Source organism: Fusarium sambucinum, chromosome IV (assembly GCF_050947815.1).
Source record: "Fusarium sambucinum isolate potato_lamoka chromosome IV, whole genome shotgun sequence".
Lineage (NCBI taxonomy): Eukaryota > Fungi > Ascomycota > Sordariomycetes > Hypocreales > Nectriaceae > Fusarium > Fusarium sambucinum.
This window is the reverse complement of record NC_139291.1, coordinates 7,385,361-7,406,318: the sequence shown is the minus strand read 5'-3', so window position 1 is coordinate 7,406,318 and position 20,958 is coordinate 7,385,361. Positions and strand designations below refer to the sequence as shown.

At 48.7% G+C, this 20,958-nt stretch overlaps 9 protein-coding genes across 9 annotated transcripts; 3 read left to right on the top strand and 6 right to left on the bottom strand.

Annotated features, from left to right (window-relative positions):
* Window positions 1–1,142: 1,142 nt before the first annotated feature.
* Window positions 1,143–2,119, bottom strand: FSST1_002400 (uncharacterized protein; the record flags this gene model as incomplete). The annotated part of the gene is made up of 3 exons (XM_083228386.1): window positions 1,143–1,555; window positions 1,611–2,049; window positions 2,117–2,119. 3 exons carry the CDS (start codon window positions 2,117–2,119, stop codon window positions 1,143–1,145), a joined length of 855 nt encoding a protein of 284 aa, XP_083092582.1.
* Window positions 2,120–3,386: 1,267 nt separating this feature from the next.
* Window positions 3,387–6,023, top strand: FSST1_002399 (docking domain of Afi1 for Arf3 in vesicle trafficking-domain-containing protein; the record flags this gene model as incomplete). Its single annotated transcript, XM_083228385.1, has 3 exons — window positions 3,387–4,208; window positions 4,311–5,552; window positions 5,601–6,023. 3 exons carry the CDS (start codon window positions 3,387–3,389, stop codon window positions 6,021–6,023), a joined length of 2,487 nt encoding a protein of 828 aa, XP_083092581.1.
* Window positions 6,024–6,441: 418 nt separating this feature from the next.
* FSST1_002398 (S-formylglutathione hydrolase) lies at window positions 6,442–7,407 on the bottom strand (the record flags this gene model as incomplete). The annotated part of the gene is made up of 3 exons (XM_083228384.1): window positions 6,442–6,525; window positions 6,577–6,681; window positions 6,739–7,407. The coding sequence occupies 3 exons, from the start codon at window positions 7,405–7,407 to the stop codon at window positions 6,442–6,444; spliced, it is 858 nt and encodes a 285-aa protein (XP_083092580.1).
* Window positions 7,408–8,057: 650 nt separating this feature from the next.
* FSST1_002397 (uncharacterized protein) lies at window positions 8,058–8,513 on the bottom strand (the record flags this gene model as incomplete). The annotated part of the gene is made up of 2 exons (XM_083228382.1): window positions 8,058–8,345; window positions 8,421–8,513. The coding sequence occupies 2 exons, from the start codon at window positions 8,511–8,513 to the stop codon at window positions 8,058–8,060; spliced, it is 381 nt and encodes a 126-aa protein (XP_083092579.1).
* A 1,306-nt stretch (window positions 8,514–9,819) lies between these two features.
* On the bottom strand, window positions 9,820–10,440 carry FSST1_002396 (DNA-directed RNA polymerase core subunit RPO26; the record flags this gene model as incomplete). Its single annotated transcript, XM_083228381.1, has 4 exons — window positions 9,820–9,856; window positions 9,914–10,033; window positions 10,087–10,344; window positions 10,397–10,440. The coding sequence occupies 4 exons, from the start codon at window positions 10,438–10,440 to the stop codon at window positions 9,820–9,822; spliced, it is 459 nt and encodes a 152-aa protein (XP_083092578.1).
* A 334-nt stretch (window positions 10,441–10,774) lies between these two features.
* FSST1_002395 (C2H2-type zinc finger protein) lies at window positions 10,775–12,337 on the top strand (the record flags this gene model as incomplete). Its single annotated transcript, XM_083228380.1, has 2 exons — window positions 10,775–10,856; window positions 10,911–12,337. 2 exons carry the CDS (start codon window positions 10,775–10,777, stop codon window positions 12,335–12,337), a joined length of 1,509 nt encoding a protein of 502 aa, XP_083092577.1.
* Window positions 12,338–12,770: 433 nt separating this feature from the next.
* On the bottom strand, window positions 12,771–14,489 carry FSST1_002394 (Zn(2+) transporter ZRT3; the record flags this gene model as incomplete). The annotated part of the gene is made up of 3 exons (XM_083228379.1): window positions 12,771–14,165; window positions 14,216–14,346; window positions 14,414–14,489. The coding sequence occupies 3 exons, from the start codon at window positions 14,487–14,489 to the stop codon at window positions 12,771–12,773; spliced, it is 1,602 nt and encodes a 533-aa protein (XP_083092576.1).
* A 1,699-nt stretch (window positions 14,490–16,188) lies between these two features.
* Window positions 16,189–17,229, top strand: FSST1_002393 (ribonuclease; the record flags this gene model as incomplete). The annotated part of the gene is made up of 1 exon (XM_083228378.1): window positions 16,189–17,229. One exon carries the CDS (start codon window positions 16,189–16,191, stop codon window positions 17,227–17,229), a length of 1,041 nt encoding a protein of 346 aa, XP_083092575.1.
* Window positions 17,230–17,642: 413 nt separating this feature from the next.
* Window positions 17,643–19,854, bottom strand: FSST1_002392 (WD40-repeat-containing domain protein; the record flags this gene model as incomplete). The annotated part of the gene is made up of 3 exons (XM_083228377.1): window positions 17,643–19,289; window positions 19,339–19,454; window positions 19,770–19,854. 3 exons carry the CDS (start codon window positions 19,852–19,854, stop codon window positions 17,643–17,645), a joined length of 1,848 nt encoding a protein of 615 aa, XP_083092574.1.
* Window positions 19,855–20,958: the final 1,104 nt, after the last annotated feature.

The window sequence follows — 20,958 nt, the reverse complement described above, 5'->3', positions numbered from 1 at the left end:
TCAAGGGGCTTGTGTTTCGCTTGGCTGCAAATCATTACAGCCCGCGGCTCCCCGGATTATTTTCCTACGCCTATCAGCTCAAGCCAGCATCATAATCCAACTCATTCATTATACAAATGCTATACCTCTACCAGCCAGCCTAGTGGGTAGCAGATAAGTTGGCCTCCTAAGTCTTAGGGTATAAAAATAAGTAGTCTAAGGACTATAGCTCAAGGAGCATAAAGTGACCTGCTAATTTCGTCTCTTATGCTTCCAGCAGCCAACTTTTCTGGTACCCTGATGCCAGCATATGACTTGTATGGAACTGTTTTGAATGGCTCTTGTATATACAGTTATTACTGTCAGAATTTAGAGTTGTGTCATAGCTTTTTTATCGTTGAAACGGCTATCGAGAATACCACGTGCATCAATAATACCCGTTGTATTACACCGGAACGTCTTTAGGTTGTGCATCCGGGGGGTGAAACCAGTGTATGCTTTAGTTGACACCCAATATTGTCTGGCCCATGGCGTATCCGAATCAGAGGGACTATAACTGGAACAAGTGATAGTCACTCAGCCGCAGCATTTGTATGATATATCCCACCAGTGAGTACATCCATTACCATCACGGGCGAGACAGTGCCAGGCTATTAAGAGAAAGCGAGGAAAGACGAATGCAGTCGTGATCACCGTAAAATCATCGGTATCGTAAGTACCAAGGTAATCAAGTCCTATTCACTTCCGTAATATGCATTGTATCACAGTGGTTTCAAACAACACCTATGTAAGTGATGTTCTATACAGATTGCCATCTCTAACTAAACAATGTTGGCATCATTATGTGTAAACACCATACGATGGCCATACGTTTTGACAATTAATCGTGTTCTCATTCGATGACCCATGTCGTTCCCAAGTGCTACCCAATTGATGAACAATAACCAAAACCTAGTATCCTTTCCATAGCAAACCCGCCATGGTTTCGCATCAAATAAAACAAAAAGCAAGACAAGACTGTTTTCAGTCATTGCAGACTCGTCGTCCCGCGAGAATTATGCTCCGGCCTTGACGCCCTGTCGATGCCAGCAGGCCTATACTCCATATCTCCTATCCAAAGGCTTCTGAGATACTAAAGAAGCAACCCATAATCATAAAGTATTTTAGTTTTCGTTCTCATCAGGGTTATCCGAGCCATTGTTAGATCCCATGATGGAACCGACAAAGTCTTGGTATTTGAACACCTCGCCTCTCTTGGCACCCAGATGAGCGTTCATATTGCGGTTAAAGGCTCGGCGTCCAGTAAACCCGTTCATGATCTTATCAATCTCGTTGGCACTCAGAGCCTTCTCACCAGGTTCGGGCGCTGTCTGCAAAAGCGCGTTGCGCAGCTCAACTACATCCACCTGACCGCTGTCGTCGTTATCGAAAGCTGAAAAGGCGGAGAGCAAGTCGGCGCTATCAGATAGAGCTGCTAGTGCGTCGGCAAGCGAGTTGAGAAACATTGCTAGACTGATGGTTTGAGGCGCCGATGCAGGAAAAAACAGGCAGACATCAGCTGGCGTGGATGGTAAACCTGTCGTCTTCTGTTAACTGCTGTCGCGATGTCTATCTTCTGGTCGCGAGCTTACCTAGCTGGTTAAGCATATCTGTAACGTCTTCTCGGTTCACAACACCATCACAGTCTCGATCCATGATCTGAAAGGCATCTCGTAGTGTTCGGACTTGCGTTGCTGCCAATTGCGACAGCGCGTTACCACTGCCGAGAGACTTTGATACCGGTGTTCGAGGTGCCGACAGTCGCGGAGGTGATGGGGAAACCATTTCGTCTTTCACAGGAGTCTTGGGCTTTGGTGTCCAGCTGGGTTGTGTGCTTGTAGGAGTGGTAGCTCTAGCGAAGCGCGAAGTAGAGCCAAACGGTCCGGACTTTGTAGGGGAACCAGTCGGTGTGACTGTGGTATTTCGGAGGGGAGACGGTGAAGCAGGAGATTCGGCTCGACGAAATGGAGAGCTGCGAGTAGGAGAAGAGCCATAGCCAAGAGGCGAAGGCTTGTATGTAGCCGGTACAGACTGAAAACGAAAGCGTTAGCTGGGCCGGGCGTCACTTGTCAGGGGTTGTTCGTCATGGAACGAGTACCATTGTCTTGTACGTGGGGCCGTCCGTGTTTGACGAGCGGAGATGGAAAATAAACAGGTTTAGGAGAGACGAAGAAGAAAAAGCGATAATTTGAGGTTGATCGTTGGTGAATACAAACGAATACAGTGATAAGACAGGCTATGGATTGGTGGGTTGGTTATGGATAGCCGCTGTCGTCATTTGGGGAAGCATTGAGGTTGTAATGCACTTTAACGAGGTTCGCCAAAGTAAACACGGAATTGGTTCCCAGGGAGATGCATTGAATTGGACGCCACAGATGGCGCAGTTGGTGATATACGCCACAGTTAAAAAGCCAAGACGATGCGATGGATGGCAGCATGGCACTCGCATGGCGCTAAGGGGAGCATGGGTGCTCTAACCTGAACCTACCACAAGTTGAAAGCTACGATTTCAGGGGATGCAGGGGAGAGGGCGACCCTTTTTCTAGGTGGGGACAAGTTTTGAGTGGTTGACGGTCTTTTTGATGATACTTTACAGCTTCCAAGACGTCCAGTCAGTTTCAACTATTGAGGGTTTATGGATTTTGATTAATAAAATAGGTTCAGGTAGACCAGTAGATTAGACAGATCTTGCAACGGCTCAAGAACTATTTTCAGGGGTTAAGCTAATCTATTAAATGAGAATGAGGGGGAAACAAAGCTGGACCCGGCTTTGTGGATATAGAACTGCAAATGATCACTTAACCCTCTAAGACCCAACTACCTTGACTGCTTGTGTTTTTACAGATTACCATGCCCAATTAATTGCATACTGCTCGCCGTTTGTTTAGGTCCGTTCTGTCCTACATCTATCGTCTTGTCCCCGCAAACCAAGTCAAGCCTCCCTACCCACATGCTTCCTTGGCGGGCCATGTCTCAGCTACAAGACTGTCTTTAAATCTGTTTCTGTTGCATTTCCGATACCAAGCAAGCAAACAAGTAGCAGTGGTACATATCACTGTCTATACTAACAAAACTGTCACCATTCACTGCATTGATTGAGGAGATTTAGGTGACGCTCAAAGTGGAACAAACAAGCGTCGATCCTACTGCGCATTGCATTGCAGTACATACATAGTACAGAGTACACCGCATCCTTCAACCATTAAGGTACCGTACACTCTCTGTCGGACGTCCCGAGTCGAGACGCAAAGAATAGTCACATCACCCCAATCCGGAACCTACGAGGGTGTCGTGTTTCGTGTCTCAGAACCCCGGTCTGATTCCGTCTTCGGCCCTGTCTCGTCTCCGCCTCCAGCTCCATCTGCATCATGGCTTCTTCGTTCCCGGCAACGCTGCCATTCTTTTCAAAGGTGGCCAACAGTACCACAAACAGTCACGGCCACAAGCACAGCGCCAGCAATTTCTCCAATGCTTCATTGCCTAACAATCGACGAACCTCCTTGGCCTCATTTCACTCCTCGCGCCCAGAATCGCAAATGTCACAGGCCTCACCACCTCCTTCGAGGTCGCCTATGCCCCCTCCTGGTCCCGAAGCCGATCGCATGTCCGACCCCAATTCCCGATCAAAGACGCCGTCGACAGGAATATCCTCTCAACATTCTTCTCTCTCAGCCCCTCGGCGAACCAACCCTCATGCTCGACCTTCCAGAAAGCTGCGCTCTCAGTACCCTCGAAGCTCCACCGAAAACCATGTCGAATACATCCTTGTCGCATCCTTCGATATTGATCGGGGCCCGGTCATGGAACACCAATATCCAGTTGCGATCACGGGAGACGAGAACATGTTGGCTGAACTCATGTTGCCAGATCAAGCCCATGCCCGCAACCAGGATTGGACAATATTCTTTCTCCACAAGGACACAAGCGAAGAGGACGAGGATAAAGAGCGCAAGAATAAAGAAAGTCGAAAAAAGAGGCGCATGAAAAGACGTGACAAGGCGGCTGGTGTAATTAACGAGGAGGAGGGAGAAAATGACGAGGACATACCAGAAGAGGAGTGGGACGACGAAGAAGAAGTCGACGACGAATCGAGCGATAGCGAACCTGAGGGCGGCGAGGGTCCTCCTTTAATCTATGTGCTGAATCTAGTCAACACAAAACACGACAAATCGGTCAAACGAGGAGCTATTGTCAAGGCCATGGCTATCTGCACGAGGCATCCCTTCTTGCATATATACAAGGCAAGTAGCCTGCACAATTCCGACCCACGCACACCAGCTAACTGTACCTAGCCGTTACTACTACTGGCCTTGGAGGAATACTTTAAAGCGCCCGTTCCAGAGACATTGGCCATGCTATACGACTCAGTCAACGCCATGGATTTGTCCCTCATGCCTAGACTCAGTCTTCTGGAACGTCATTTATTACAAGCAAGCGACAACAGGGATCTCTTCGTGGAGAAATTCGAACAGATGATTCAGATGCGGATAGCCGAAGACCAGCGCGAGGAGGCGGCGGATGCTTCGTTGGATGCGACAAAGAGTCCGACAAGAGTGACTGGTATTTCAAGAGCTGGCACAAAGGCCCACGTTGAGGGTGGCCAGTCGGTTTACTCTGTTCCCCGCGATACACATGAGTTTGAGAGCAAGGTCATGTACAAGGGAATACCGATTCCTATCAAAGTCCCTGTTGCTGTCATGCCGGAAACCGTCGGTGACTTTTCACTCATTAAACTCATCCAAAACTTCTCAGACACTCATCAGAAATCACCGCAACCGTTCCCGCTACACCCGCATCTTACCACCAATGGAGCAAACACACATCCCATTATAGTGCTGACAAATGCGCTGTTGACGCAAAAGAGGATCATCTTTATGGGATATAACATGCCTTCAGGCGACGTCGCTGAAGCTGTCTTAGCCGCGTGTGCGCTGGCCTCGGGCGGCATACTTCGCGGGTTTACACGACATGCCTTCCCTTACACCGATCTGACAAAAGTCGATGATTTGCTCAACGTGCCCGGCTTTATCGCTGGTGTAACAAACCCAACGTTCGAGCTCCATCCCGAATGGTGGGACGTCTTGTGCGATCTGCCGAGTGGAAGGGTCAAGATCAGCGCAAAGATCGACCCTGCGCCTGTGACAGAAGGTCTGTTGTATTTCCAGCAGCAGAATGCAGCCTTTGCAACCATAGCAAGTGGTACGACAAACACAAGCCAAGACTTGACGGGCGACAATGCTTTTATGGCAGATGTTCTGAGGAGCATTGCAGCAAGACACGGCGAACGTGTGATTCGGGCAAAATGGAGAGATTGGGTTGGGAAATTCACACAGATCGCGGCCAAGTTTGAGGAAAGCGTGTACGGAGCTAGTGCCCTGTACATTGGAGGCGAAGACCAAGACTTGATGCCGCCAGGTGCCAACGGGCATGGATACGTTTGGCCAGATGATACAGCCAAAAATAAGGAGTTGGCTGGTAATGTGACAAGAATCGAAGGATGGCGCAACACTCGAAGCTACTACAGCTTCATCCAGGTAAGAACACCATTCAGCAGGACGTAACTCGAAACTGACTCTTTGCAGGACTTGGCACAGATCTATACCATCAGACCTCTGAAGGGTCTTGACCTTGCCCATCTTCATGACCGCCTACGAATGCAGCGCTTGACGCCTGCGCAGAGCAGAGACATTTACCTCACGGTGTCTAAACACGTGCATACATATGATGAGATTTGCCTACTCCTCAGTGTCGCCCCTGAATCTCACGCAGGGCTCTTCTATCTCGGTCTCGGCTTATTTCACAAAGACCGCGAAGTCCGTCTGAGAACAGCAGATTTGTTAGAACGAATTGCCGACCACGAAGCTGGTCAACACTGGTGGAGGAGTCTCAGTCGATTTGAGAAGCTAGCATATATGCGGCTCCGGCGAGAAGTGGATGCAGAGATGCAAGCAAAGCTAGAAAGGGAGGGTATAAGCCCGGAGATGGAGCGAGTGGTAGCTAGCTGATCGTTGCGGAGTTGATGTTTGGGCTGGAGAAATGTTGACGGGTCATTAATGCTATAGGGGTTATGACATGGGTTTGCATTAGATATCTTTTAAGATTCATCTAGGCGGCGTTTCTTTCAAATATATGGGCAGGGAACGACAATCATGGTTCGCATTTGTCGATGGTTACGTATGAGTGAATTGGAATAGAATATTATCATTTAATTTGCTTTTTGTGTCCTTTGATCGGAAAAGTCACGACCCATTCTTAGCTACTAACAACCAGAGCCATGTATCATGACCATAAACTAAAAGCATTTGCTTCTAGTGAGCAGAACATACTGCTTTGTATTTCCCAAGATGGCGCCGTAAAAACCCAACCGAATTTTGTCAAAGAATTGTTGGCTTTTCACCTATTTTACAGCGCACTGCGTGGTAGTCACAAGAGACCGAGGGCCTTGGCGGCGTGCTTGACGTGGTCCTCGCCAAAGGTAGAGATGAAGAAGTAAGAGTGATCGTAACCCTACAGATATGTCAGTGTGGAGTTTATTAGGGATAAGAGAGTGAGACTCACGTCCTGGTATCGGAGGGTCATGCCGTCGATTCCAGCATCCTTAACAGCCTTCTCGAGATTCTCGGGGAGAAGCTGGTTCTGCTTGTAGAAGTTGTCACCAGTGCCCTAGATTTGTTAGTACTCTTCTCATTATGAATTTGGATTACAGTGACTCAAACTCACCACATCGATGAGAGCAGGGAAGTTGCCCTTCCAGCTCTTGATGAGCTCGGTAGCATCGTGCTTCTTCCACTCCTCCTTATCCTCTCCAAGGTAACCCTTGAAGGCCTTCTCACCCCAGGGGCACTGAGAAGGGTTGGAGATGGGAGCCCAAGCGCTGACACTCTTGTACTTGCCAGGGTTCTTGAGGAACAGAGTCAAAGCACCGTGGCCACCCATTGAGTGTCCAGAGATGGAGACGCGAGATGAGTCAACCTCCTTGAACTCCTGGAAGATGAGGTCGGGCAGCTCCTTAGTGATGTATGTCTCCATCTTGTAGTGCTGGCTGTAAGGGTCCTTCTTGGCGTCGATGTAGAAACCAGCACCGCTGCCGAAATCGTAAGAGTCGTGCTCACCGGGCAGGTCGGTTTCGCGAGGAGAAGTGTCTGGGTAGAGAAGAGCGAGACCAAGCTTGGAGGCGTGGGCGTGGAGGAAGCCCTTGTCTGTGACGTTGTCGGGAGTGCATGTGAGGCCGGAGAGATAGACGAGGAGAGGCGCGGGCTTGGAAGATGAGGCGGAACCAGGGAGGTAAAGGGTTGCGTTCATGGGAGTTCCAGTGACGGCGGACTTGTGAGACAGCTTGAGGAAGCGTCCGCCGAAGCTGTTGATTGTGGCATTTGTAGTGAAGGCCATGATGGGCGAGCTTTTGATATGATGTGAGATGAGACAGTGATGCTATTCAAGGCCAATTGGGGGTATCAAGTTGGTGTTGGTTCAAAGAATGAGAAAAGAGGAAATGAAACAAGAGTAAAAGTTGTCAGGTAGTTGGTTTGTTATGAAATAGTCAAGCTCTCTGTCCAAGGAGGGGAAGCTTCCAGTCAAGACGTGATCTGGGGTAATCTCTACCCCACTATCATCATCAATACTGGGATGCCCACTATCAAAACATGACGAATGCCGAATTATCTCCCCGATTTGAATTGATTCCCCGCTCCGGAGTCCGGAACCTCCTCCGTGTCACCGGTCGGAGGCAAGATACGACTTGTATTAGATCTTTTGCTGTCATAAATATAAGCATCAGTCTCTCATGCAGGGCGGCAGTTCTATTTGTCTCATTCACAAAACAATCGATGCTACCCATGGCCCTGGAGGCAGTTCATCAAAAGGTATCAATTTCATTATATCGTTTCATGTCTCTAGAGGACTGAATCCAAATGCTAAAAAGGCTATCGCTGCCAAGTCCATAAACTCCGTCCGGCAATTGTGCCCATTACTCCGTACCCAATTAATCATATTCATGACTTCAATGTTTATCGTTATCAACCAATCGAAAATGCATGCCTCTATCTGCGTGTACAGTCAAAGCTGCTGATGAGGGTGTTCCACTTGATGGCTGTCAAATTGTTCTTGTTTTCGTAGTTGTAATCTACCGAGCCAAAGGTACATCCCGTGGGACTCCTGCAGCTGTCGGTGCAATTGGTCGTACGCGGGTAACAGTAAAACCCTTCGCCATCTGGAGAAAAAGTGGTTGTATTTTGATAAAAAGGTGCTTTAAGTTGATGGCATTTGTCGAGCTCGTACACCTCATAGGAGCAAGTGCCTGTTGAGTTGGCACCTGTACATAGTAAGACCTGGATCATAAAGGGTCAGTATGAGTCAAGACATGGGATGAGACATGGATGAAGGAAAACGAAAGTGAGACTTACACCTCCAAACTCTCTTTTACGTAGAAATGATAGAGGAGAAGCAGATATGCTCATGGCTGAAGCAAGTGTTGTGATGGCGATAGAGAACTTCATGGCTGCGGTTGTATATTTGTGTTGATGTTCGATATTCAGACGCCGAAAGCAGTGACTGTTTGAATGAGACAAAGATATTGAGATGATTTGAGTCAGAAAGATGTTTGAAAGAGGCTGGACTTGGACGGTTTATATATATTGGCAATGGGCGAGTATAAGCCGATCGTTTCTATTTGCTTGTCGCTGCAGTTGTACCAACCTCCTCCTCTTGACGTGCGACCAATCGAACTTATAACAAACTTCCACTACATATGACTTCACCAAAATCGTCTGTCTCCTAATTACGTCGGACTCGTGTGACTAAACTAGTCGCAACCTTCAATCGTCGCTTGATTAATTACGCAGGGTCAAAAAATCTCCGCCGACGTCATGCCGCCAACTGATCGGCTCACAGCGTTGTGGATGGTGATCATTTAGTCATACTTGTTGTTCGCACCACCCTTCTAATGTAGTTTTCTCGAATGAAATAAGTAAGAGACGCCAAGTTGAGAAAGGCCATTCCAAAGTTTATTTATGATCCACAAAGCTACGGCTGTCACGGCTCTGCCTCTAGGCCTGGCCCGTTTCCGGATTGAGGTGGTGCGAGGTTGGAGAGAGGACAAAGAATTCTAGACCCATGGTTGGACAATTCAATCTGAGGTACAGAGTAACTAAGGACGTTTCTCAATGTGACAAGCTGCAGACGCTGAAGGTCTGTATCCTTACTTTGGGGATTGGCAAAACACCTTGTCCATCACGTTGGGAAACATCGTATGAGGGATTGCTCCCTTGCTTGAATACTGGCCGCCTATCAATCCTTGTGACGTAGATGAGGTTGCGCATTTGTTGTCCAAGAACAGAAGATGCCGTCATGTCTCGCGCCGTTGTTTCAGTGAAACACAATTTGGCCGAGCCTGTCTAGACCATGACACCCCAAACAGCCCGTCTTCGCCCGTCATTTCCACTCGTACTTCGACCGAGCACTCCCACGCTGTGCTGTATGTGACGTGACAGCATCCGTCGACGAGCCAGTTCTGTAAGGGGTCTCTTCCGTCTTCGTCAACGGCTTCGCTAGAGTCAATCAACACACTCGTGCAACGAAACATAGAAGCAATGTGATTTCCTTCTTTTTTCTAGTTCCTGTGTAAATGAATCTCAAACGCCGCGCTTATACAACATTAATTAACCTCCTGATACACTACTCGACATGCCAAGCTAGAGGGAGCGCACGACGTTCCAGCTCGATTGTGATCTAAACAAGGTCGCATGGGTATATGCGCCCCGCGGGCAATCGGTTTGTTTCGTTTCGTGCTTGTCCTTATTTCGCTTACTGCAGTAGTTCCTCGCAGGTCCAGTCCTCGTAGCTGTACCAGACGCGTTAGCAAGGCCATTCTATCACGGCAAGTATAAACATCACTTACTAGCCGTCAGGCATGTAGCGCCGCACGATCAAGGGAATCTTCTTTTCTCGCATCTCCTTGATCGCAATCTGTAGGGGATCTGTCTCGCCCTCAAGATCAACAAGGACAGGCGCATTCATGCTGCAACTAGTTAGTCTTCCTGTATCGCTGGGATCCATCAAGATATTGCGAACCTGATCTGCAGAGCGCGCGTTCCGAGGATACGCGCCCTCTCGTACTTGGTCATATAAGGGGTTGTGGTTCGCTCGTTCTCGGGGATCTTCTTGTCTTTCAGGATCCTATCACCACCTTTCGCCGCGTTCGCGATAGCTGAGGGGTCTCCAGAGGGAACAATGTTGTCATCCTGGACGGCTTGCTGTTCATCGTCATCCTCGCCAGCAGGCTCAGGGTCGTAATACTCGGTGATCTCCTCATCCTCGTACATGTCGTCGCTGCCTGGTAGTTAGAATCGCGTGCGCCTCAGCAGGAAGCCAAGAAACTTACCCTCCTCCAGCGCCGGCCGCATCATCATCGCCAAAGTCAGACATGATTTATGATATCGATAGAAAGTTGCGGTAGATTGAGGGTATTGCGATCGCGAGTTGCGTTTGTAATGAATGGTTAGATTGAACCTCGTAAAAAAGTTCTAGAGAAGAACAAAGTAAAACCTGGTTTGACCGATATTTAGCCGGCGCGCCTTCAAACAAAGACTCGGCGCCAGGGCGCGGAAGCTGTGAAGTGGGTCGCGCCTACCTGATCCCTGTCGATAAATCTGCCCCCACCAAAAAAATCAAGGTCACCGCCTTAAAATGAACTTAATTCTGCCACTTGCAAGCTCAGTTCGACATTGACAATTCAAGCCGCCCTCGGCATGATAGCATCATGAGTAAAAGAGATGCTGCCGAGGCAGCGCCTGAAGTGCCGCCTGCCAAAAGAGCCAATTGTGGTGACCCAGATGGTCTATGTAGGAAAATACCCGGCAATTCAGTGCTCGCAATAATGGCTAATATGGATTTAGATGTTGATGATGTGGAGGACGATTTGACTAGTGCTCATACTCCATGTTCAGCTCCGGGACCCGACTCGCCCCAAACAATCAACACAGCTGCTACGACTCCACGGCCCAAGTTTCCTTCGGATCTGAAGACCCTTGCTTGTACATGGCCCGGTTGTCCGAAAACGTTCAATCGACCTGCGAGACTACGAGATCATCTGAACTCCCACACCAATTCCCGTCCATTCAAGTGTACTTATGATGGTTGCGACAAAGATTACATCGAAGACAAACATCTAAAACAACACATCAAAGCTGTGCATACTCTGGAGCGAAAACATGTTTGCACGAAGGAGGGATGCGGCAAGAGCTTCGTTACGGGCACTCGTCTGAAACGTCATCAAGCTGTTCACGAAGGCGAGGAGAGGTTTCGCTGTAAAGACTGTGGACAGAGCTTCCGAAAGAAGGAGACATTGAGCAAGCATGTCCGCAAGGACCACCAAGGTTTACCAGCACTTCAATGTCCTGAGCAGGGATGCCCACATGCCTTTGATTCAAAGGCGGCCTTGAAGCGGCATCGTGAAAGAGAACACGGCGACGCAAAGTTTTGGTGCGGAGAATGTGGTTTGCAGAAAATGCCTGATGGCACGGAACAGCGTGTTGGATTCACCACGGAAGTGCTACTTCAAGCACATGTCCGCCAAGAACACCAAAACTGCATCTTCTGCGACTTTAAGCCAGCCTCCCGATGGGATCTTGAAAAACATGTCGAAATGCATCACTCTGGCCAATCCGTGGAGGATCGCAAGAACATCCCTTGTCCTTTCGACGAATGCCACAAAAAGTTCACCAAGAAGTCGAATTTGAATGCGCATATCCGCACAGCTCACGAAAAGATCCGGTTCGTTTGTGGTGAGGTCGATCTCAGTGGTTCTGGCCTACATGGCTGGACGAATGACCAAGGATGCGGTGACAAGTTTAGCACGAAGGGTCGATTAGAAGATCATATCCGCTACAGCTCTAGACATCTTGGCGAAGAGCGTCCCAAGCTCTCCAAACCAGAGCCATCTCAAGAAATCAACCTCATCGACGAACTCTCTGGTGCCGCCGCCCAAGCAGAACGGACTATCTCATGCCCTCACTGTCACGAAGCCTTCGTCCGCTACCATGACAGAGATACGCATGTGGAGTTGTATCACCCACCGAATCCGGACCCTTCTCTGGTCTTGTCCGCGGATTACCTCGACCCGGCCCAGTTCTATTTTGACAGCAGTTTTCCCAATACGCCATCCTGGCCTGGGATCATGTCTGAGGATGAGATATTCGCTGCATCTATGGACTACGGTACTCCTCACGACGACTGGCCCGAAGACGAGACCAACATACTCTTGCTGGCACGCGATTCTATAATCCAGGACCCTCTTGTCGATCCGGCTCTTGGTACCATCTGAAAGAAAACTAAAATCTGGCGAAGAAATGGAATGGCGTTTTCGCTTTGGTAATGGAACGGAAAAGTTAATAGATACCCAGCCGCAAGGCTTTGGTGGGTGTTCTCTTATGGGAACAAGGTATTATGCCGCCATGATGGAATGAAATGGATGTCAAAAAGTAGCGAGATAGCTATCTGAAACAATGAAAGTCTTTTATTCTAGTACCTATAACCTGTGCTTGCGTAGGCGTGGCACCCGTCCTTTCTATGTATAATACCCATGTCCCAATATGATTTTGTTGCACATCCAATAACCCAAAGCACCAGGCAAAAGTCAACACAACCAAACACCACGCAGAAAACAGTCAAACAGTGAAATGAATGAATAATGGCGTAAAAGTTCGTGTAGCATGAAGAGTGCCACCAGGCATATGTATACTAGAGAGCCGGGAACTCTAGTGAGAACCAACAAGAGCGTTGCTGAAGCCGAGCAAAGCCATACCAAGGAAACCAAAGAAAATACACAAGTTGCGACTGTGGTTGAGGCTCAGACTCTCTACAAACAACTGTAAAGCTACACTAACCATTATGCCAGATGTAATAGCAAAGAGACAAGCATATGCAACCGCACTGGGTTGCATATTTGTTCTATCAGCAACCTTGAACCACAATGCGGCAATGCCTGCACCCATAGGCTGAGAAAGACCACCCAGGAAAGCTGACCAGGCCATGGCGCGCCAGCGAGAACCCAGCGCCATGTAAAGGGGCAAGCACATGGCAAAGCCTTCAGTAATGTTGTGGACGAAAAGAGCCATGAAGACATTGAAACCTAGAGAAGGGTTCACATGGTTGGTTGCGTAGGTGATGAAGCCCTCAGGGAACTTGTGTAGGGCAATGGCTATAGAAGTTTGAAGACCAATGGACAAGAAGGCATTGGTAGGGACGTGGTGATGATGTTGGGCCTCGACATCCTCATCGTCTGCTACTGATGAGCATGATGAGTCGTGGTCAGAAACTTCTTCCGGGACTATCGGTTCGATTGGTTCGCGCGACTTGGCTCGACTGATTCGGTATGTTGGTCTGACAAAAGGCTCTATGGATTCTTCGCATTCATCGCCATGCTGATGATCATGATGGGCATGCGAATGCTCATTCCCACGTAGGAATGAGCCTGTGGTAGTCCGAAGAATCTGAGTTTGTCGTCCAGGTCTGCTAGGTAGGCTGACACGATTGTTGAGATGCTTGAAACACTCCTGACCACATGGATCCGAGAACCCGTAACAAGAGTTTGACTCGTCGCAATTGCACTTTGTATCTTGTACAAAAGACATGACGCGCTTATGAACCTCTCGAATCGACTTTCTTCTCTCGGGGAAAGGATCTGTGATCCCTGCAGTAGTGCGGCTTCGGATTGGGCTGGCAGGTCGTCGCAATTCGTCTCGGGTGGAGGCTTGCCGCTTGAGAGTACTGGTCGGGCTATCCAAAGTCGACTCGAGCAAAGGCGTGGACTCGGTAGCTGTGCTTGGCGATTGACTGGTGGAGAGTTTGGAAAGCGACTTGTCGATAGGGGCTTGAGATGACGGGGGACGTGAGGAACGACGACGAGCTCTGGACTGTCTCCTGTCATGCTGGCACGAGGTATCCTTTGTCGCATTCTCGTCGTGAGAATGGTCGCACTCTACAACGTGGGTAGGCATGAACTGGTGAAGCAATCGCGAAACACCCTGAATACCAATGAAACCACCAACGAAACAGGCCATCATGGTCAAGCCAGCAGCCTGCTTGGACCATTTAGCCTGTTCGAAGTATTCCTTGGATTCGGGCAGCATACTATACAATGCGGAAAAGAGCTGTAGGCTTGTTAGCAATGGTGACAAGCGCATATGAATGGAGGTCCTACCATAACACCGAAACTCAGGCTTAGAGAGCATGCTAAGAAAACATTGCTATCTTGAATGCGAAAGTTCTTCTTGCCAGGGAACAGGCGCACGATCACGTCAACACATACTATGGAGGCGCCGACAACGCAGGCTTTGATGTCTTCGTTAGATGCTGTATTTTGGAGCGCATTGAGTTTTGGTGATAGATATCGACTTACCAATGCCGCTGACAATACACATGATCCAGCCACGAGTATCATTGTCAAGACCGCTCGAGGCCGCCGAGGTGGCCATGATGCTGGTGCGTCTTCTGTATGGTAGTGAGTAAAAGACGATGCGCCTAGGGTTGTGATTCGGAGGGTATTAGGTCTAAAGGATAGAGAATCGAGCTGTCCTAGCAACTGTCTTTTAGTTACAGAAGCTGTTCTGCACTCGATACAATGATGGGCGCAAAGTGAAAGAAAGAGCAGAAGACCCCGTCGATCTTTTTTGTTGGTGTCTGACGTAGCGAACGAGCAGGGGAAGGTCTTATGCGGTTTTGTTTAGCGCAGAGAGTGGGGATGGGGGCCTTATTTATTCGAGTAATAGTAATCAATGACAATGAGAACCTCTATGAGTTATAGTTTAATAATGCAGTATTAACAAAGAATGTTGTTTCTAGTCAATGACTCGGACAATAATGAATGAATGAAAGAATGATCGAGGCTGAAAGGAGCTTTGTCATGGGTCATGATAAAAACTACTATTACCTCGAAACTCGTGCCCAGACTATTTCGAGGGTCAGAAGACGAATAAAGATAGACGCTAGATTATCTAGCTCTCCTCTTGGACCCTTTTCTGTCCTTTTAGAAGCATCAAGCATCGAGATAAGGAGGGGTCATCTTGTCCCAAAGTGTCCCTCAAGGTTCTCGCGTTTCAGCATCGCGCACCATTGGACAACCAGGTGTCTTCATTGACCGCCAGCTTACGAATGTCCACGCCTTTGCTTGATTATGTAGTAGCAGTTAAGATATTAAGAGGGGAGAATTGTGCTATTAACAAGGGCTCGTAGCAAATGCTCGGTTCTACATCCTCAGTTTCGCATTCACATTCACATACAATTCCATAACTAGCAAGAATCCCAATGTATTTTTAGTACATCAACTTATTTTAAATAGCTTGAATTACCATACGGCTAGTTGCCTAAGCGTTACCGTCGTGTAACATGGCATGCAGATAATCCAGGGCTTATATGAGTCTCATCATGATACCTCTCTCAAACTTGGTCTGGTCTATGCATGACTGGTTTCGAGATTTACCCGACGAATCAATTTCTTGGTTTTGTCATCATTGCCAAATTAGAAGTTGTACATGGTACAGCACAGTAACCGCTGCGAACGGCCATGCTGACCGGGAATTTATTTACCAAAGTCGGTGGATACCTAGACCGCTAGACTCTATGGTAGGAAGAAGCCCAAAATACCTACTGATTGATATGGAATTGGAAGTTCGCATGCGTTTACAGCGGCTACCCACATTACCATTCCCATTAGGGTGGCTGTGTATATACCTCCAGATCAAAGTACATACCCTATGAGTGGTCTCATGAGCTTAATACTGCTGTAGACTTGTTTGTAATCAATAACTTTAATAAGTATCTAACATCAAGTATGAACATGTTCTTGGATTCATATTCAAGATCCAACCAATGACGTCAAATTATACTGGTCTCCAAGACCCTTAATCCACTGATAACGATAATCTACGGCACAACACCGGTCTCCCCCACGTTCCGTTCCGCAAGCTCAGCTGCCAAATTTTAGAACTGAACGGGTCCCCAAGCTCCGATCTCAAGCTTGCCCGTGACCGAGATACCAAAACATCACGGGGCTCTACAACTCAACACCATTGGGTATAGATCTACACACCGTCGGTTTTCCTCATCTTGGTTCAATCTTCGTTCATTAAGACCAAACTCTATTCTTCATTCTTTTCTTTACACCAACGAGCAACCATGTCCAAGACTACACTCGCTACCATGGCCTGCCTGGGCGCAGGAGGCGGTGCTGCTATTACTGCCGCCGTCTACTCCATTCGAGGTGGTAAACGCGTCGAAGAGACCAACACGCTAGCTACACCTCCTCCAACCACCAACTCCTTCGCCGCCCTTCCCGCTCCCACCGCATCGCCCTCCATTCCTCCCACCCAGGTCTTTGGCCCTCCCGCCGGTGCCCCTCCTTCCAGCACCCCCATCGACGTCAACGCCATAGTCAACCCCGCCGGTCTCTTCGAATACGGCTTCCCTGGCCCCGTCGCCGATGTCGCCAACCGCTCTGGCCTTGTCTCCTCCTACGACCGTCGTCTGCGAAACCCTCACTGGGTCGTCGAACATATCACTCCTCAGTCTCTCGCCATTCGTGAGGGTGATCGAAAGCACAGCAACTTTGTCGAAGATGACTCTGTCCCGGCGAAGTTCCGCGCTGGTCTGAAGGACTACTACCGCAGTGGCTTCGATCGTGGTCACCAGGTTCCTGCTGCTGACTGCAAATGGTCCCAGAAGGCCATGGACGACACTTTCTACCTTTCAAACATGTGCCCTCAAGTCGGCGAAGGTTTCAACCGTGACTACTGGGCGCACTTTGAGGATTTCTGCCGTCGCTTGACCGTCAAGTACCCCTCTGTTCGCATTGTTACAGGCCCTCTGTACCTCCCCAAGAAGGAAGCCGACGGCAAGTGGTATGTCAAGTATGAGATGATCGGGAGCCCGCCTTCTGTTGCCGTGCCCACGCATTTCTACAAGGTAATTTTTGCCGAGGACGGCCGTGCTGGTGGAAACGTTGCTTTGGGCGCTTTCGTCCTCCCCAACGCACCTATCCCCAACTCCAAACCTATTGGTGATTTTGAGGTTCCTCTCGAGGCTGTTGAGCGCGCGAGTGGACTTGAGTTTGCTACCAAGCTTCCTCCTCAGCGAAGACGCCGTCTGTGTGCTGACCACACATGTGCTCTGGTCATTAAGGAATACGCGGAAAGACAAAAGGCTTTCCCCAAGAAGTAAAGAACTGAATTTAGGATTATATATGATGTATAGTAGGACAAGAAATGAGGAGCGTTGCACGCAAAGAATGAAAGCATGGGATACGTAACGAATAACCTCGGTGAGTCTTTCACAGACACAGCGACACACAGGAGCATCGGAATCATACATCATGTTGCCGCAAATAGAATCAGACATGCACAATCTAGAAATGCATTTTCGTAGGCCTGGATGAATGAATGATCATGGGTATTCAAAAATACTTAATTGATATAACATTACTACTACTTGGCACCGCGCCAAGTATACACCAAGTGACTGCTTAATGTAGCCTCATTGTCACTTCTCACCTTTCATGGACACTCTGGTATGGTCTTTCGGAAGTTTCGAGAAACAATTTCTCAACGACGTTTTCTCAACGATGGTCGTTTTCACTACCTCGCCCTCGTATATTTTCCTTGCCGTTGTTCATGCCGCAAACTGTCTTCCTGACTGGGTAAAGGGGCTCTTCGTCTGATACTCTCTGCCTTCTCAGCATCAAGAGCAGACATAGGAGGAGGTGGTGGAGGTATGGCGAAGCCCCCGGGTGGCATGGGTATACCGCCTGGTGGTAGAAGACCTGGGGGCAAAGCTCCAGGTGGTGGCAGAGGCACGCCGGCCTTCTTCATGAGCTCAAGAAGTTGAGCTGGGTCTGGAGGATTGTTGGGATCCAGACCGGGCAGTGGTGGTGGCGGTAGACCGCCGTTGAGTCCAGGTAATGGGAATGGCAAAGGTGGTGGAGGAGCACCTGCACCGACACCGGGAATAGGAGGAGGCGGGGCAATTGATCCCAGGCCAGGTAGTCCACCAAGGGGAAGACCAGGAATACCAGGCAGGCCAGGCAAGCCAGGAACGCCGGCTTTCGGGGCATCTTGGTCGACCAGAGCGTCCATCTCGTCTTCCATTTCCTGCTGCTCCTCTTCTTGACGCTGGCGACGACCACCGCGGCGATCCCATGTTCCTTGAGCTTCAGCAGCAGCTTCACCAATATGGTAACGGTCCTGGAAGACTTCTGTGTCGCCTGGTCGAGCTCGGCTCCAGAAACGAGTTATACGATCGTTTGAACCTGAAGCTAGAATGTGACCAAGAGGATGCCAGTCCAATGACCAGATGGCATAGTCGTGCGCATAAGGAACCTTGTGCATCGGCCACACTGACTGAGCAGGCACTGTGGTTGGGTCGGGACTATCATAAGGTGCAACGGTAAAGGATTGACCAGGAGGTGGGTTGGGAGAATCGAGGAGGTAGTGGAAGAGCGAACCGTCCATACCGCCAGTGCTGAGAAGATTAGGATGAATGGGATGCCATGTAAGAGTAGAGATATCCTTCTCGTGGCCCTTGAGCAAACAGATGTCTCGCATCATGCGAAGATCGAATACGCGAGCAGTCTGGTCTCTTGCAGATGTTGCCAGGCAGGCACCACGAACCTTTTCAAACAGTACTTTGGTGATGGTACTCTTGTGGCCGTGCAGAGTTGTTAGACAGCGACTGGTTCGCGGATCCCAAAGCTTTACAAGATGATCTTTTGAACCAGACACTAGTAAACCCTTGGTAGGATGCCAATCCACACTCTTGGCATCCCATCCGTGTCCCTCAAGCTTAGATTCCATCTGTCCCAAGGCAAAGTCGAAGATCTTGAGGGTCGAGTCATCACTGGCGGTAACGAATTTCGAGTCACTAGGGCTAAATGCAAGGTCTCGAATGGGATCTGTGTGCGCATTGATACTCTGGACGTTGTTGAAGTTTGGTTGCCAGTACTTTACAGCTCCATCATGATCAGCCGAAATAAGCCAATCATCACTGTGGGAGTACTCGAGAGCTCGAATAGCAGAATCGTGAGCTTGCATGATGGTTTCGAAATTAAAACCAGTGCCGTTCCACAGAGTAAACTCGCCGCTGGTTGATGCCGTTAATAATCTTCGACCTTCTGGCGTCCATCGAACCACATTAATAGGGTGTTTGATCTTGTTAAGAGAAGAGTGAAGGTGTTTGATGGGAATGCTGTCGGCGGCTTTGGTGACTCGAGCTGCAGGGGGGAGCATCTTCATTCGTGTCAATTACCTGTCTGTCGAATTTGGAGGAATCACTTACATCAACTATGTAGCTGACGCTGGGCCTCTCTGCTTCGCCGGTATATCCTCCCTTGTAGCTAGGGGCACGATCATGCTGCCAATGTGTGATAGTAGCACCATAGTCAGTCACAGGTCCTATAAGTTGAGGAGTTAGTTAAAGAACAATATTATTCAGTGTCTCAAATACAATGGAAGATATCTCCAGAGACTTTCTCTTGGCCATATGATATTACTATCTCTACGATGAGATGAAGAGGGTGTAGTAGCAGAGCCAGAGTGATGGTTCCAGTACATCATGACAACACCCGATGTATCCGCATATCCATGGACTGATATTTATAAAGTATGCTTGAATATTCTGCTTTGTTCATTGGCTGCCACTGAGCAGCTCGGTGAAGATAACATGATAGGAAAGACCTGGGAAGGGATGTGAGATATGCATATACTTACGTCGTCCCCTGATTTTGACGAATGCTCCGTCTTGACCTTGCGCACCGCCGCCGCCGCCATGATCACCACGAGGCTCATAGGCCATCGTGACAGTATCCTTTTGAATGTCCAAGCATACGCAGTAGGGATAGTGAGAAGCGCGTCGTTGCAAGTGGGTCTCGAAATATTGAAATAGCACCCAATGTATTTATGATGAGTTTGAACGATTGATAAGGCCGATATCCTGAGTGTGAGTAATAGCAAAGTACTTTTTGAGAGTAACAAAGATGAAACTTTTGTTGTAATCGAAATTTGACAAAGAATAGAGACAATGCTGTTCTCTCAGGCGCGTGAATCCTCAGGTAAAGTTCCAAGCTAACAAGCCCCAAAAAGCAAGCGATGATTAACCGACATCTGAGCTTTGGGAGGGTTGCAGCGAAATCATGTGACACGTTTGGAATTTGGAGAAGGATGAGTAAGCAGTCGATTCGAGGGTCTAAGGTCAAGTCAGGTCAAAGTCTAAACTTAGATTCTCAACGGTTAGATCTGATGAGATCAAAATGCCTCTCAGAAACATGCAGCAAACCACTTGGGAAACCGAGTTGTTGGGGCAAAGAGTTCGAGACTCCACGGTTCTACCCGGGCTAGATACTGCAGCAATATGCAATACAACCACACTTTCACATGCTTTTTTTCACCATACAGTACAGACGTAAAATCACAAGCCATCTGGAGGGTCCAGCAGCGTATCGTGCCCCCTGTAGCGCCTCAAGCCAGTGGCTCAGAGGGCCATTGAAATGTTCAAGATGCAGCGGAAGCCAGGGGGGTGATGCTCCCGGGCCCCTTTTTAGCGTTCATGATTTGGAAAAGGTCCCCGCTGCGAGTTTGAGATGGTGCCAAACTGGACTGTTTGCATGGGAATGAAGTACTTGGCGAGATGATGGCCAGAGAGGAGGTCATTGCGAAGAGACAGGGCAAAGTTTAATGCCATTAATAAGTCATTATATTATGGCTTGATATTTTGTTTGTTTTAGACTACATCTCCCTCTCATTTCCTTTTATTGACCCTCTATCTCTAAACATTCCTGTCCACTGATAACCTCAATTAACATTGTTGGTCGTGCTCTATCTTGAGGCTCTCGCTGGTCCATTCACTACAACTGCACTGCGACAGTGGCGCTCCTCGGTATCTTATCATCCTTGCAGCAGG